The sequence below is a fragment of the Triturus cristatus genome, chromosome 7, assembly GCF_964204655.1.
Source record: "Triturus cristatus chromosome 7, aTriCri1.1, whole genome shotgun sequence".
NCBI classification, from domain to species: Eukaryota; Metazoa; Chordata; class Amphibia; order Caudata; family Salamandridae; genus Triturus; species Triturus cristatus.
In genome coordinates this window covers 776,422,120-776,435,861 of record NC_140590.1, presented here as the reverse complement: position 1 = coordinate 776,435,861, position 13,742 = coordinate 776,422,120, and the positions used below count along the sequence as shown (strand labels likewise).

General features: G+C 45.6%; 1 protein-coding gene across 1 annotated transcript in view; it reads left to right on the top strand.

Annotated features, from left to right (window-relative positions):
* CCDC57 (coiled-coil domain containing 57) overlaps positions 1–13,742 on the top strand; it is a 742,721-nt gene that overhangs the window by 715,508 nt on the left and 13,471 nt on the right. Inside the window, exon 19 of the mRNA XM_085617570.1 lies at positions 12,761–12,989. Within this exon, the coding sequence (XP_085473696.1) occupies positions 12,761–12,989 (229 nt within the window). The remainder of the gene's footprint in view (positions 1–12,760; positions 12,990–13,742) is intronic.

Genomic DNA, 13,742 nt, shown 5'->3' with positions numbered 1-13,742 from the left:
AGATTTGCCTGAATGAAAGAACTGTTTGGTTCCGACTCTGATACCTTGACATCCCTGACAAGGCTTATGACTGTACAGAGGGTGATTGCTCGGAGGCTGATAACTTCTTTCTCCTGTATAACCTTGATGCTAGCTTATATCTTGATTTCCAAAATGCAAGTGACCTGGATACCTTTCCCAAAGCGGATCTCCCTTACCCCTCCTGTCCTCTTTCAGAAGAAGTCTCCTCATTCACTGCAGTGGTATGAATAGCAGCACAAGCTCCAGAGTTTACTCTACCCTAAAATGTTAGATGAAGGCCATAGCTAACATTTTGACAGAAATCTTGCAACCCTTACTTAACTTTATTAGGCTCTTCCAGAGCCTATTCTGGCTGCTTGAGAAAATCCTTCTCAAGTCGAGTAGTTGACAGACAAATAGGCTGATGGCAAAGAATTGACCCATGCAGTGTGAAGTTCTAATTGTCTAACCTTTTGCCACAAACAATTGAGGTCCACGCCTCTCCCTAGAAATTGAGCCTGAATGCATTTTGCACAGCTTCTCCAGGCAGACAGTCTGAAAGATTGGACTCCAGAGTGCAAATATATTTGCTTCTGGAAACCTTGTCCTCCATACTGCAAATGCCACATGACTTCTAGACCATTATGTCCATGCCTTGTGGGAGCTAGCAATACCAGCTGGAGCAAATGAGAAACCCTCACTCTGATCAACAACAGTTTGGATGCTTCCAAGCAGATGTTGAAGTGTGGTCTAGATTCTGCAGAAACTGTGGTTCAATCCATGGGTATGGTTGTCATGACTGAATGCATTTCTTAGGCTTTTCTCGAGAGATCCAAACCAAACTCCTAGACAAGCCCTTAAATGGCAAGCAGCTATTTGATGTAAAGTCCAAGTCCTCCCTGGAGTTCAAGAAGAGCAGGTCTGTGGCTCACTTGCTGGGTCTCGCCTCCTAAGTGGGGCAATTCTATTATCTGTGTAGAGAATTTTGAGGGTATGCTAGGACTTGGCCATCCCTGCAGTGCCAACCTTCACCGCAGATCCACGCCTCTCCTTTAATGGTAGGAGAGGATCTAGAGCATAATCTCATCAACACCAACCGGTCCAATCAGGACGAAATTGGTCTTGGGTTGCTTGTGATCTGGTTCAGGGAGGGCCTGGCAGTTTCGGTTGGATTGTTCCTATTGGAGAAAGGTCAAGACTGATTTGCATACAGTGGAGCACCCACTGTTCTTCTCTCCTGCCTATGAAAAATGGCTACTCCCAGTATGCGGTAACCTTGGACAAGAAACATGCAGAGGTTCTTCATATTTTGAGATAGAACACGTGTCAAAGTATTGTCTTTGATGTCTCCCGATACTTGCTAATCATGGAGAGAACTAGGTGCATGATGTGCCGGCTTAATGCAGGTCCGGACATAACAAAAGCAGAGGGTGTCCTCATTGACTCTGTTCGCCCTCATGCACCAGCACTTTGATAAAACTGATATGCAAGACTGCATCTGTCTATTTTGTGGCCTAATTAACTGAGTTTGATAGGCAATGGCTGTATTGATTTTATTTAATAACTTTTTGGGCATGGTTCTCGTTTGTTTTAAACATGTTTTTATTGCTCTTGTCGATGTATGGTGGCTCAAATATTAATGTTCCATTTTATATTTATGTTTTACTTGCACTTTTATGGCTTTTAGCTGAAATAAAGATTTTGACTGACTGCATATGACTGGATCATACCTGAGTTGGCATGGTATGTAAAATAATGATGGGCTTGGATGCAGCCCTGAGTATTTACCAGTGACTGAGATTAATTTCAGCATTTCATCCATCTCTTTTTTGTATACTTCATCACCAGCAGCAGCAGATTCAGTCCCCTATATCCCTCACTGACTGTGCGGCCTCAAATCCCCTCTATTCCCTCACCCCTTTAAGCCACCACCTTCTGGTGGGGGGCAGTCACACAGTGTTCCACCAACTGGGATACAATCATGACTGATCACTGCATCATCCAGCTAATCCATCAAGACCGAGCACCCTACCCTTATTGTCCTTCCCTCTTGACCTCCCTCCTTCCTTCAGGACATGCTTTCCATCTCAAGCCTCGATCTTGGAGGTGGGCCTTTGTGCCTTCCCAAAGAAAAAGGCAATAGAGTTGGTGCCTCTGGAAGAAAGCAGCACAGGATGTCATTTCAGGTCAATCTATATCTCTGTGGCTTGAGCTTTTTTATTTGGCAGTACAAGTTCAGCATGATGTCCATAAGCCAAATCTGCTGGCCCTCAGCACGGGATGGGCTTTCTCCCCTGGCTCTCAGCAATGCCTAGTTTTATCTTCCAGTCCTCCCCACCGATAGATGTTACCTGAGGTTCACTGTTTGATCCCAGCAGTATCAGTTCACTGTCCTTCTGCATGAGCTAATAACACACCATGCATTTTTGCTAAAGTGCTCGCAGTTGTGGCAGATTCACTGTGTAGGAGTCAATGTACTTCCATATTTGGAAGACTGGCTGGTGAAGATGGAGTTTCTGGCAATGGTCACATAATCTTCACAGAGAGACCTGGTTGCATTCTCTCAAAATCACTATTATCACACGAGCGACCGGGCAAAGTAGAAAAATTAGGAAAGCAGACAAGGTCCGACTAAGATGCAACTTCCTAGGTAAGAATCAAAAGATATTCAAATAGACGCTTCACTCACATTATTGTAACATGCTTCATCATTGGCACCTATCCACACCCTGGTAGGGTGGTACTGCCAAGGCAGACTCAACTAAAAGGATAGGTGTTCCTAGATAGGTTCTTACTGGATACGCAGGGATCCAGATAGGGAATAGAAAGCTTTAAAATACCTCAAGGTATGCCCAAAGAATTCCTTTATTAGTAGGGTACCTGGGCTATAGGTCAAAGAATGTGTTTATGTAGGGTTCTTCTTGAATCGAATTGTTCAGTCAACCCTAGTATATATATGCCAACATGTTTCGGCCCACGCTATGAGCCCCTTCCAAGTCTAGGGCCTTTGTCTCGGTTAAATGTTTTGCGTCTGTATTTCACATGTATCCCATGCACATACGTGAGGCTCAATGCTCTCACCTGACTTGATCTTCAGTCACGGACAGATACCTGTAAAAATAAAAAGGTGCATAAGTGAGGAAGGAGAAGGATAGTGGGGTACAGAGTATTGTACATGATTATAACTTGAAGTCTCCTCACCAATTTGGAGGGGGCCCTATGGTTATTCCCTTAACCTCAGTGGTGTCGTTGGTGAGTTTATTCTGCTCCTGGTTGTGGCACATTCCCTAAAAAGTGAAATATGATCAAGATAACATGGATTGATGGTGCTATTTCCTATCGAAACATCTAGTTTTAACTCTTCACTCTGTCTGTGGGTGGTAGGCAAAACTATCTATGCAAAAAGGTTTAAACTGATTCATTGTTGATGCTATGTAACACGACATGCGAGGTACATACTTGGTAGGTATGTATTATATGAATCAAACATGCACACATTCTCCTTACCATTATTCTGGGTTGTTCGCGGGTCATGCGTGTCTGCAACGTAGTGTAGTCCTATAGTCACACTCTTGTTGGGAGGAAAAGTCATGTTGTTAGTCAATTACTATGGTACAATGTACAGTGGTAATTCATTAATGCCCTTGTTCCATCAAAAGCCTTGCTTAATTTATGGTTTGTTAGTATTTGTGAACTTAGGGGGGCATCGAAATGGATATTTCATTGTGGGTAAAGGATACAAAAAAGGTATCTTGGTTATAGCTGTAGTAGAGTCATGTCTATCATAGTTCTGGTGTACAGTTCAACTGTGTTTCCCGTTAGAAATACTCCAAGTGGACCACTATATGCTATTGGTCTCGTCTTGTGTTTAAGGTCCCATTATGGGATTTTACCTTGTATACCCCCAGATGTTTGGTGGATAGAATAGATGCCCATAATGATGATTATACACAAGTGTGATCAAATCACATTTACAACTCTTAGAGACTTCTTTCAGGCGAAATGTCCCGTCACATAGCTACGATTGGATAATGGCATCCTAATTATTCTACCAAAGCAGAGAATTGACAGCGTAAAGTAGACACCAGTCTTGTGGTATTCTGTTACATCAGCATCCCTTGATAAGATAGAGTGATAAACATCTCTTTGGGGTCTTCACTGGAGGCATGAATCGCAAGGCGATTGACAAGCATATGATTTCACATTTCTTCATCTCCTGTATCAAAATCGCTTTGCTTTAGCCATGAAAAACTCTCCCAAAGGCATTCATGCATACTCCATTGTGAGTTAGTACAGTGATTAATAAGGTCCTCGTTGAATGCTGCATTCTTGCTACCATTATTGCTCTCTGGGATTCAGCAAGCCACAGTTGGGCATGGTTACCGCGCTGGTTGGTGATTAATATATTCCAATGACATCACATTCAATAGGCGGAGTTGCAACTGAAGCTACATCCACACAGCTTGACAACGCTGGAGAGCTATTGTTTGGAAAAATGTTTCTGTATCCAATGTGGTGCCTGGTGGATATTCATAAGATGAGGAATCTGCAAGAAGATTATGTATCCACCAGTAAATATTGTTACCATAGGTAAGTAACCTTTTCTGTGGATATATGCCTTAAAGACCAATTAAAGATAGTAATGGTGGTTGACGAAACATAATTGGATCAGCGGCAGACCTCTCCCCCTTCCCCAACCTGAACTGACTGTAGTGACAGATGTGCCGCTCCTGGGCTGGGCGGCCACCTGGGAGAGGTTTAGATCAGAGGACACAGATCTCCGATGGAATCTAGGCTCCACATAAACTTGTTGGAGCTTTGGGTTATCCTGTTGACACTGAAAGTCTTTGACCCTCCTTTCAAAGGAAGGCTGGTGCAGGTGTTCACGGACAAAACAACCTCCATGTAGTACTGCAACAATCAGGGTGGAGTTGTCAAGATTCCCTGCGCTGGAACTTAAGGTAATTTCCCTGGTGGTTCAACACCTGACAGGCTATCTGAACGCCTGAAAAGACTACTCAATCTTCAATGCCTAATGGATCACGAATGGCGTCTCCAAATGAAGGGGGCGCTCGGTCTCTTTCAAGATTAGGTCGAGCCTTGTTTTGATCTGTTCAGACCGCCTCCCCAAGAATGTGCAATGTCAGCAGTTCTGCACACTGGAGGTTCCAAGGTGGCTTTCGCTCGGAGATGCTTTTTTGTCTCAAGTGAGGCTCAGGCCTCAAGGACGCCTTTCCGCTGATACCACTCCTGTACAGAGTTCTCAAGAAAATCAGGAATGACTGGCCCAAGTCATTTTTGTGGATCCGTATGGTATCCCAAATGCCTGCTAATGAGCATAGGTCCTCTGATCAATCTGCCACTTTGGGAGGATCTTCTGCCGCCGGAACAGGGCCGGGTCCTGCGCACTCTCCGCTTTGATGCGTGGATATGAGCTGCATCAGTTGACAGTTTTCAACCTTCCACCAGAAGTCTGTGATGTTATTCTGGCAGCAAGATGTCCCGCCACCAAGACAGTATACAACTGCCTTTGGGACAAAATTGTGAAATGGTATTCAAGAACATTGACCCTCTTTTGCACCCCTTTCCCAAGTTTTATTGTTTATTTTTCTGGCAAAGCAGGGCAGTACTCTGGGCACTGCGAAACGTTATTTTTTGACCATCTCAGCTTTCTTGCAGTTGCCAAACCAGCCCTCTTTGTTTAAGTCGCCTGTTGTGACTTAGTTCTTAAAGGGACTCCTACATCCTCCAAGAACATTCCTCATGCTTCAATGGGATCGTAACCGGGTCTAAACATTTCACATGTGCACGCCCTTCGACCTCCTGCACAACTGTCTAATTCTCCTACTCACCATCAAAATGGCTTTTCTAGTGGCCATGTCATTGTCCAGGATGGTCAGAAAACTGCAAGTACTCTCTTTGCACAACTTTTTATCCAGACAAACTGGTTCTGAGGACCTGTGCTTCCTTCCTTCCGAAGGTTGTAACACCTTTTCACTTAAGCCAGAATATCACTTTGCCTACCTTCTTTGCTCCACCGTCTAAACAAGAAGAGAGACTCCATCGCCTGGACCCAAAAAGAGCATTGTTGTTCTACCTTCATTGTACCAAAGAGTTCTTGGTGTATGATTGACTGTTCTTTGGGTATGTCGGGGCAAAGAAGGGAAAGGTTGTGCAGAAATGAACTGTCTCATGTTGGATAATGCCCTGTATAAAATCCACTATGCATTGATCAAAAAGCAACCCACTGAGGGCTTGCATGCTTATTCCACCAGAGCCAAGGCTGCAGCCACTGTCTTAGCTCATGGAATCCCTGTCCTGGACATCTGTCAGGCAGTAACGTGGGCGTCACTGCACACATTCACCAAATATTACTGTCTGGACAGTCAGGTCCTTCGTGATGGGCCTTTTGCCCAATCTGTCCTACAGGGCTTTTTGGTCTAATCTGCTCGCAGACCCATCTCTGGGGAGGTATCGCTTTGGTATCTATTTTAAGGTAAGTAATTTGCGGCTAGAAGTCTGTATTAGATGAACAAGTTATTTACCTTTGGTAACGCCTTATCTGGTAGAGACTCTATCTAGCCGCAAATTCCTTCCCGCCCCTCGCATCCTCCTCATTTTGCGAACTGATTTCTGTTTAGGGTTACCCTTCTGAGGCCCTTAGTACTGCACACCAGTGCAGCAGCATTCTTCATGGTTCCGCGTTGATATAAGCATGCTGGGGTGGCGCCTATATAGCCATCAAATGCAAAAACAAGAAGGTGATGGATGAAATGCTTGAAATAATCTCAGCGACTGCTAATCGCTCCGGCCACATCCGAATCCATCATTTTTCACCCACCATGTCACCTCACTTTGCACACAGCCATATGCAAATCAGTCTGGACCCTGTTTCTCATGAGAGCAGTCCAGCCTGAACTGCCAGGCCAGGTCCTCTCTGAACCGGAACACAAGCAACCCAGGACCGGTTTCGCCCTTTTTATGGGCTCTTCAGCGAGCTATAGTTTGGTTCTAGTGGCACAGTGAACCCCGGACTCACGTCTGGCCATACCCGGCGCACTTAGGGCTTTAAATGCAAAAACGACAAGGCGATGGATAGAATGCTTGACTTCATCCCAGCCACTGGCAATGGCTTTGGCCACATCCCAATCCATGGTTTTTCACCCACTGTGCCACCTCCATTTGGACCCAGCCATATGCGAATCAGTCTCCACCCTGCTCTTCATGGGAACAGTTCAGCCCAAATTGCCAGGCCAGGTCCTCCATGAAACAGAACACAAGAAACCTAGGACCAGTGTCACCCTAGTTACGGCTCTTCAGGTAGGTAGAGCTTGGTTCCAGTGGAACAATGAGCCTGGGACCAACATCTGGGCATACCCAGTGCACATAGTGCGTCAAATGCAAAAACAACAAGGTGATGGATGGAATGCTTGAATGAATCTCTCCTACTTGCAATAGCCCAGGGCTACATTCCAATCCATCGTTTTTTGCCAACTATGCCATGTCAGTTTGGCCACAGCCATGTACAAGTCAGGCTTGACCCCATTCCTCATGGGAACAATCCAGCCCGAACTGCAAGGCCATGTCTGCCATGGCCATGAAGCAGCCCAGGACTGGTTTCACCCCTGTTATGGGCTCTTCAGCCTGTTATAGCTTGGTTCTATAAGGAGCAGGTTCAAGACTGATTTGTATTTGACTCGATCTAAATTGAGGTGGCAAGGTGGGCTAAAAACAATGGATTGTAATTTTGCCTAAACTGCTGTATCTATTTGTTAACATCCCGATCCCTCTCACGCAAGCTTTCTTCAACTCAATCCACTCCTTCCTAATAACCATGATTTGGGCAGGTCGACAGGCTTGGGGCTCGTGGGAACTCCTAACCATCCAACTGTATGCTTTTTGCGCGCAGGCCCAGTTTCTGCATTTCTGGGTGCACCCCACTCCTTTCCAGCCACACACAGCTGTGAAGCTGGATGTCGCGGCGCCGGTTCCCCTCCAGGTGGCCCTATATCAGGTCTACCGTCGACCACGTGAGGGCATTGACACAGTTGAAACCTTGAGTTGGGTGTGGGATGCACTCCGGGACAGAGCCTGTCTCAGAATTCTGTATGCCCCGTCCATCCCCCTGCCACATAACCCCATGTTACCCACCATGGGTGAGGGTGCGAGCAGAGCATCGTCGAAAAAGGTCGAATTGCATACATTTGCTGATTTATACCCCGAGGATGTGTTCAGGTCCCCCCCAGAACCCATGGATGGTCGCGCATTGCTGTTCTCGCAACTGTTCTTATATTATAAACTCAGGGCTACATGCAGGCCTATGCACGATACGTTCCCAAGTCCCCCTCCTACACTGCTTGCCCTCAAAAACATGCTGAAAACGGACTCCCCTCGCAGGCTTTGTAACACATTTACAATAACATGCAGAACTCAGCTCCCCTGGTGAAGCCCAAGGCCTTTCAGAACTGGAATACTGAATTGCACAACCAGATAACGGAAGAGCAGTGGGCCTTTTGCTACAGCCAACTCACGGCTCTATCCCCTAACTATAAAGTATGTTAAATTAATTTTTAAATATCTCTGAAGATTTTATAGGTCTCCATCCCAGCTACATCGCATGGGGGTCAGGGCGGATGACCGCTGCTGGAGATGTGGCTATGCTTTAGCAACATTCCTACATATGGCAAGGAGCTGTCCCCGATTGACATCCTTTTGGTCTAAGATTTTCACCACAGTACATGATAAAATTGTCAAGGCAGTTGACCCAGACCTGATACTTGGATTATTGGGGTATGTTGGAGACAGCAAACTACACGCTATGTTATTGCTTTTCGCTAAACGCAGAGTAGCCATACATTGGGGAGGAGGGGTGTCCCCTCCGTGGAGGCTTGGGTCCAAGACGTAACCTTCAGCCATACATTCTTGACAAGGAAACCGTTAGCCGAAAAAACTATATAAAAATCCGAGCCTGGAATAGGGTGGAGGAACTCTCCCTTAACAAGATGCTATCTTCTCCAACGAACGGTACGCTGGATGACGTGGATAGCGCTTGTCAATATTATACAGGCTGGCTGCAACGCGCATGTGATAGTCTAGCTCCATCCAAAATACTACGGCCTAAGAGAGCACAGCCTTCCGCCCCATGGTACTCGCAGGAACTTAGAACTCAAAAGGCACATTGTAAGAAACTTGAACGTGCCTGGAGGAGCAATTACAACGAGGCCGAGCGCAAAGCATATAAAAAGAGTCTACAAACTTATAAACATGTTATTGCATCAGCAAAACAAACATATTTTGCAGCCCAGATTTTAGAATCCCAAAACACTGCAAAAGAACTGTTTAAGACAGTTGCGTTGTTGGCTTCGCCTAAGCCAAGTCCGGTTTTACCTAGCCAACAACTATGAGAAGATCTGGCCAAGTTCTTTTTGACAAAAGTGGAATGTATTTTTGAGGTCTTTAGCGATGGATGTACCGGCTCTCTGGAGTTGTGGAAGGAAGGTCCTAGGACAGAGGTTGCTATCGGCCCAACCTTTGATAAATTCCGGTCAATCCCTATTTTTGACACTCAAAAAGGCCTGATGGAAATTAATTCAGGCTCCCCTTTTGATCCCTGCCCCAGCAGGGTGGCGAAACTGGCCTCCGGCCCGATAGGAGCTATGCTCACCAGCATATTTAATCTTATGTTCGAAACTGGCCTCTTTCCTAGACAGTGGAAACTTGCTTCAATCCTACCTCTTCTAAAAAAACTAATCTCCCAACAAATGACCCCAACAGCTTTCGCCCGATTGCCAGACTTCCTCTTCCTGCTAAGCTGGTCGAAAAATTCATGAATAGGCAACTCAGCCTCTTCCTGGCTGATACCCAAGCATTTGACCCTACGCAATATGGCTTTAGGCCAGGTCACAGTACGGAGTCCGCCTTGATTAAAGCTACAGAAGAAATCAGAGAGGCAGTGGATCAAGGAGGGAAAGCGGCGTGGATCCTGCTCGACTTGTCGGCAGCATTTGATACGGTCCACCACTCGATACTTCTGAATCGTCTAAAAACATGTGGTATTGGCGGAAAAGCCTGGGACCTTATCAGATCCTTCCTCACTGACAGGAAACAAGTGGTTACCTTGGGGGAATTCCAGTCTACTCCTTTCTCCACTCCTTGTGGTGTCCCTCAGGGGTCATCACTTAGCCCCACCCTTTTTAATATTTATGTAAGTGCTCTGGCACCGGTTATTAGCGCCTATGGATTTGGCATCACATCCTACGCAGCCGATACCCAAATTGTGGTCTCTCTGACTCCAGGGGGGGGAGATTGACACAGAAAGCCGTCTACGGGAATGTATGCTAGCTGTAGGGAGCTGGATGGCAAAGAACTGCCTTAAATTGAATTCACACAAAACAGAAGTTATTTTGTTTGGAAATATCTCTAATTTTTGGACCCCGGCCTGCTGGCCTGACTCTATGGGCACGCTTCCAGTTCCGGCTGTAAAAGCAAAAAACCTCGGCATAATCCTTGATGATAGATTAACCTTAGACTATCATATCAAGGAGGTGACAACCAAAACCATGTACACCATTAGGATGCTGAGGAAAGTGCTACCCCTGCTACCCCAGGACAGCAGACACATGGTGGTCAGGGGGTTGGTACTTGCCAGGCTGGATTATTGCAATGGGCTGTATTTAAATGCACAATGCAGGGCACTGGGTAAACTCCAGATTCTGCAGAATGCCGCAGTCCGTCTTCTTACGGGCACCTCTAGATTCGCCTCGGCGTCCTTGGGAAGAAAAGCCCTGCACTGGATTCCTGTTAACAGCCGTATCCAGTTCAAGGCGTTGACCTTGACCTTCAAGGCACTGCACGGCTTAGGCCCAAAATTTCTAAAGGACAAATTACATTGGTATGTGCCGGGTAGAAGCCTTCGATACAAAGAAGCCAATCTGGCTCAAGTCCCACGTATCAGGAAAGCCCGCTGGGGAGGCAAGAGCTTTATCTACGGGGCCGCCAAAGCCTGGAATGAACTCCCTCCGTATCTTAGGACCATGACGGATCTTCTGTCATTCAGAAGGGAGCTTAAGACCTGGCTGTTCCGTAAGGATTAATTCCGGTCCATTCACTCTTTCATGGCCCTTGGCTTAGGGCCCTCAGGATTTTTTAGACAAGCGCCAGGACACCTCCGGGTAATTGCCGCGCTATATAAAACTCAATAACATAACATAACATACACAACTATCCACCTTCTGGGAGTTGATGCAATCGACATCCCGGGTAAGGACATATGGAGTCCATTTCTGGAGTAAGCGTGCACACGCCAGCATGAGGGAAGGGGTTCTCCAGTGGCATCAGGGGAGTAGGGTGCGGGTGCTCTCAAGCTTCAACTGGCTAAGCTGTTTGTATTTTTGGTTTCCTGTTTTTTGAAATGCCAATAAAGAAAGTATAAAAATAAAAACAATGGATTGGGATGTGGCCCAAGGGCTTGCCAGTGACTGAGATTAATTCAAGCTTTCCATCCATCACATTGATTTTGCATTTGATGCCCTAAGTGCACCAGATGTAGGTCATGGGTCACTGTCCTACTGGAAACAAGCTATATGTCGCTGAAGAGCACTAACTAGGGTGAAACCGGATTTAGGTTGTTTTTGTTCCGGTTCAGGGACCTGGCCTGTCAATTCAGGCTGGACTGTACACATGACGAACAGGTTCAAAGCTGATTTGCTAATGGCTGTGTCCAAACTGAGGTAGCATGGTGGGCAAAATATGATGGATTGGGATGCGACCCTGAGCGATTGCCAGTGGCTGAGATCAATTCAAGCATTCCATCTAGCACCTTTTTGTTTATGCATTTGACGCCCTAAGGGCGCCAGGTATGCCCAAACGTGAGTCCCCGGCTCACAGTGCCACTGGAGCCAAGCTATAACTGGCTGAAGAGCCCTAAATAGTGTGAAGCCAGTCCTAAGCAGCTTGTGTTCCAGGTCAGGGAGGACCTGCCAGGCCTGGCAGTTTGGGCTGAACTATTCCTATGAGGATAATTTGCATATGGCTGAGTCCAAACTGAGGTGGTACGATGGACGAAAAATGATGGAACAACTGCACCACCGGCGCTCAAGGGTGCTGCTCAAGAATGTTCAGATCCAGTCTGATGCACAGGGATAATTCTAAGGTAAAGAATATGGGGCTAAATAGTTTCTGCCAGATAATGCATTACCAAAGGTAGGTAACTGGTTCATTTAAGCCTAGGCTTCTGGAAAGGGGTTTTTTGAAGAAAAAAAAAAAACGTCCTAAATTTGTGTTTTGTGTTTGTTGCAATCTTTTTGTCTTGTTTCAAAATTATCACACCTGTATTTGCCACTTATTTGCTTTTGTATCTGCATTTTTGACTGAATATTTTATAGTCTAAGGTATGGGAACTGTTTTGGTATTTATTATGTCTCACAAACATTCAGACCGTTATCTAGATGTAATTCAGTGAGTGGGAGAGTTCTTCCATAACTTGTCATTTATTAACTGTGGTTTTCCTCGATTTCTGCAAAGGTTATTCCACTGACTGGGGCATACGTCTCACTTATGAGTATTATTGTGGTATTCTATGCCAATGTAAGTTCTCTTGGAGAATTGATCTGTGCCAGTTACAGTTCCCTTAAACTAACATTAACATCTTCTGACCATTCTCTAAACAAGCAAATGAATGAAAGAATGAATAAAGAGACTGCTATATCATCTCTGTTTGCTATTAATTACTTAGAAACTCTTCTGATTTTCCTGTTCACAGCAGCGCCATCTGCAGACTTCATCTCAGAAAAATAGATCTATGGTGATTAAGGAGAACACAGCACATAACTTGAGGCGCTCCCCACCTCCCAGCAAGATGGAACAAGTGCCAACCCATCCATCTAAGAAGTCATGGTCTGGAGAAGAGGAAGCACTCCAGGATATCTGGCAGATATTAGAAATGGGCTCAAGTCCTTCCATCCTCAGTAGTAGAGACACTACTGAGCAAGGTAGGTTTCAACCAGGGTTATGAGGAAACTGTGATCTGTTGCAGGCACTGCTTTAAGTTCAGAGACCAAGTATCCGCCATTCATGCAATGTGTCTCATTTATGCAGGCAGGATTCTGTGGTAGGTCATGGTGCCACCTGTATCATGTGTCTCTTTCCCGCATTATCACTGCATCCTGTCTCATTTACCTCTCATATGTTCCTGTCCCTGATGTGTTACTCTTCAGCATATGCTACCCTCCCTCATAAATTCCCATTCTTCTTTTGTTCTTGTGTTATTTATCTCCCTGCGTCTTCTGTGCCTCTCCCTCTTGTCCTCATGTAGTCCATCTATTAGGTGTCCTGGTCTGACATGTTTTTTCACTATGTTTGTCTCAGCTGTCCTTTCAAGCCAGAGCTAAAAAGTAATCTCTCTAGGGACATGTTTAATTCCAGTGAAAGTTTAGGACTACGCCAGAGGCAGAAAAACCCTTCACTCAATATGGCCGCCGGCAGTAATGACTTTGGAGAGCGGCGAGTCCCCCATCTGGTTTAGAATAGCTCCCTCCTGAGTCAATGTATTACACTAATGGTTTTGTAGCATCACAAAGGTAAACATGTTTCTAAAGTGGCATTGAGCAGGAGATCTTCTTTGCTGTTACTCTGTACTTTCAGTTGCCATATAATAATAATAATAATACAGCCATTTATAGAGTGTGAACAGCTACCTCCAAAGAGGTGTCCCGGCGCCATAGCAACAAGTGGCATGCGAGAGA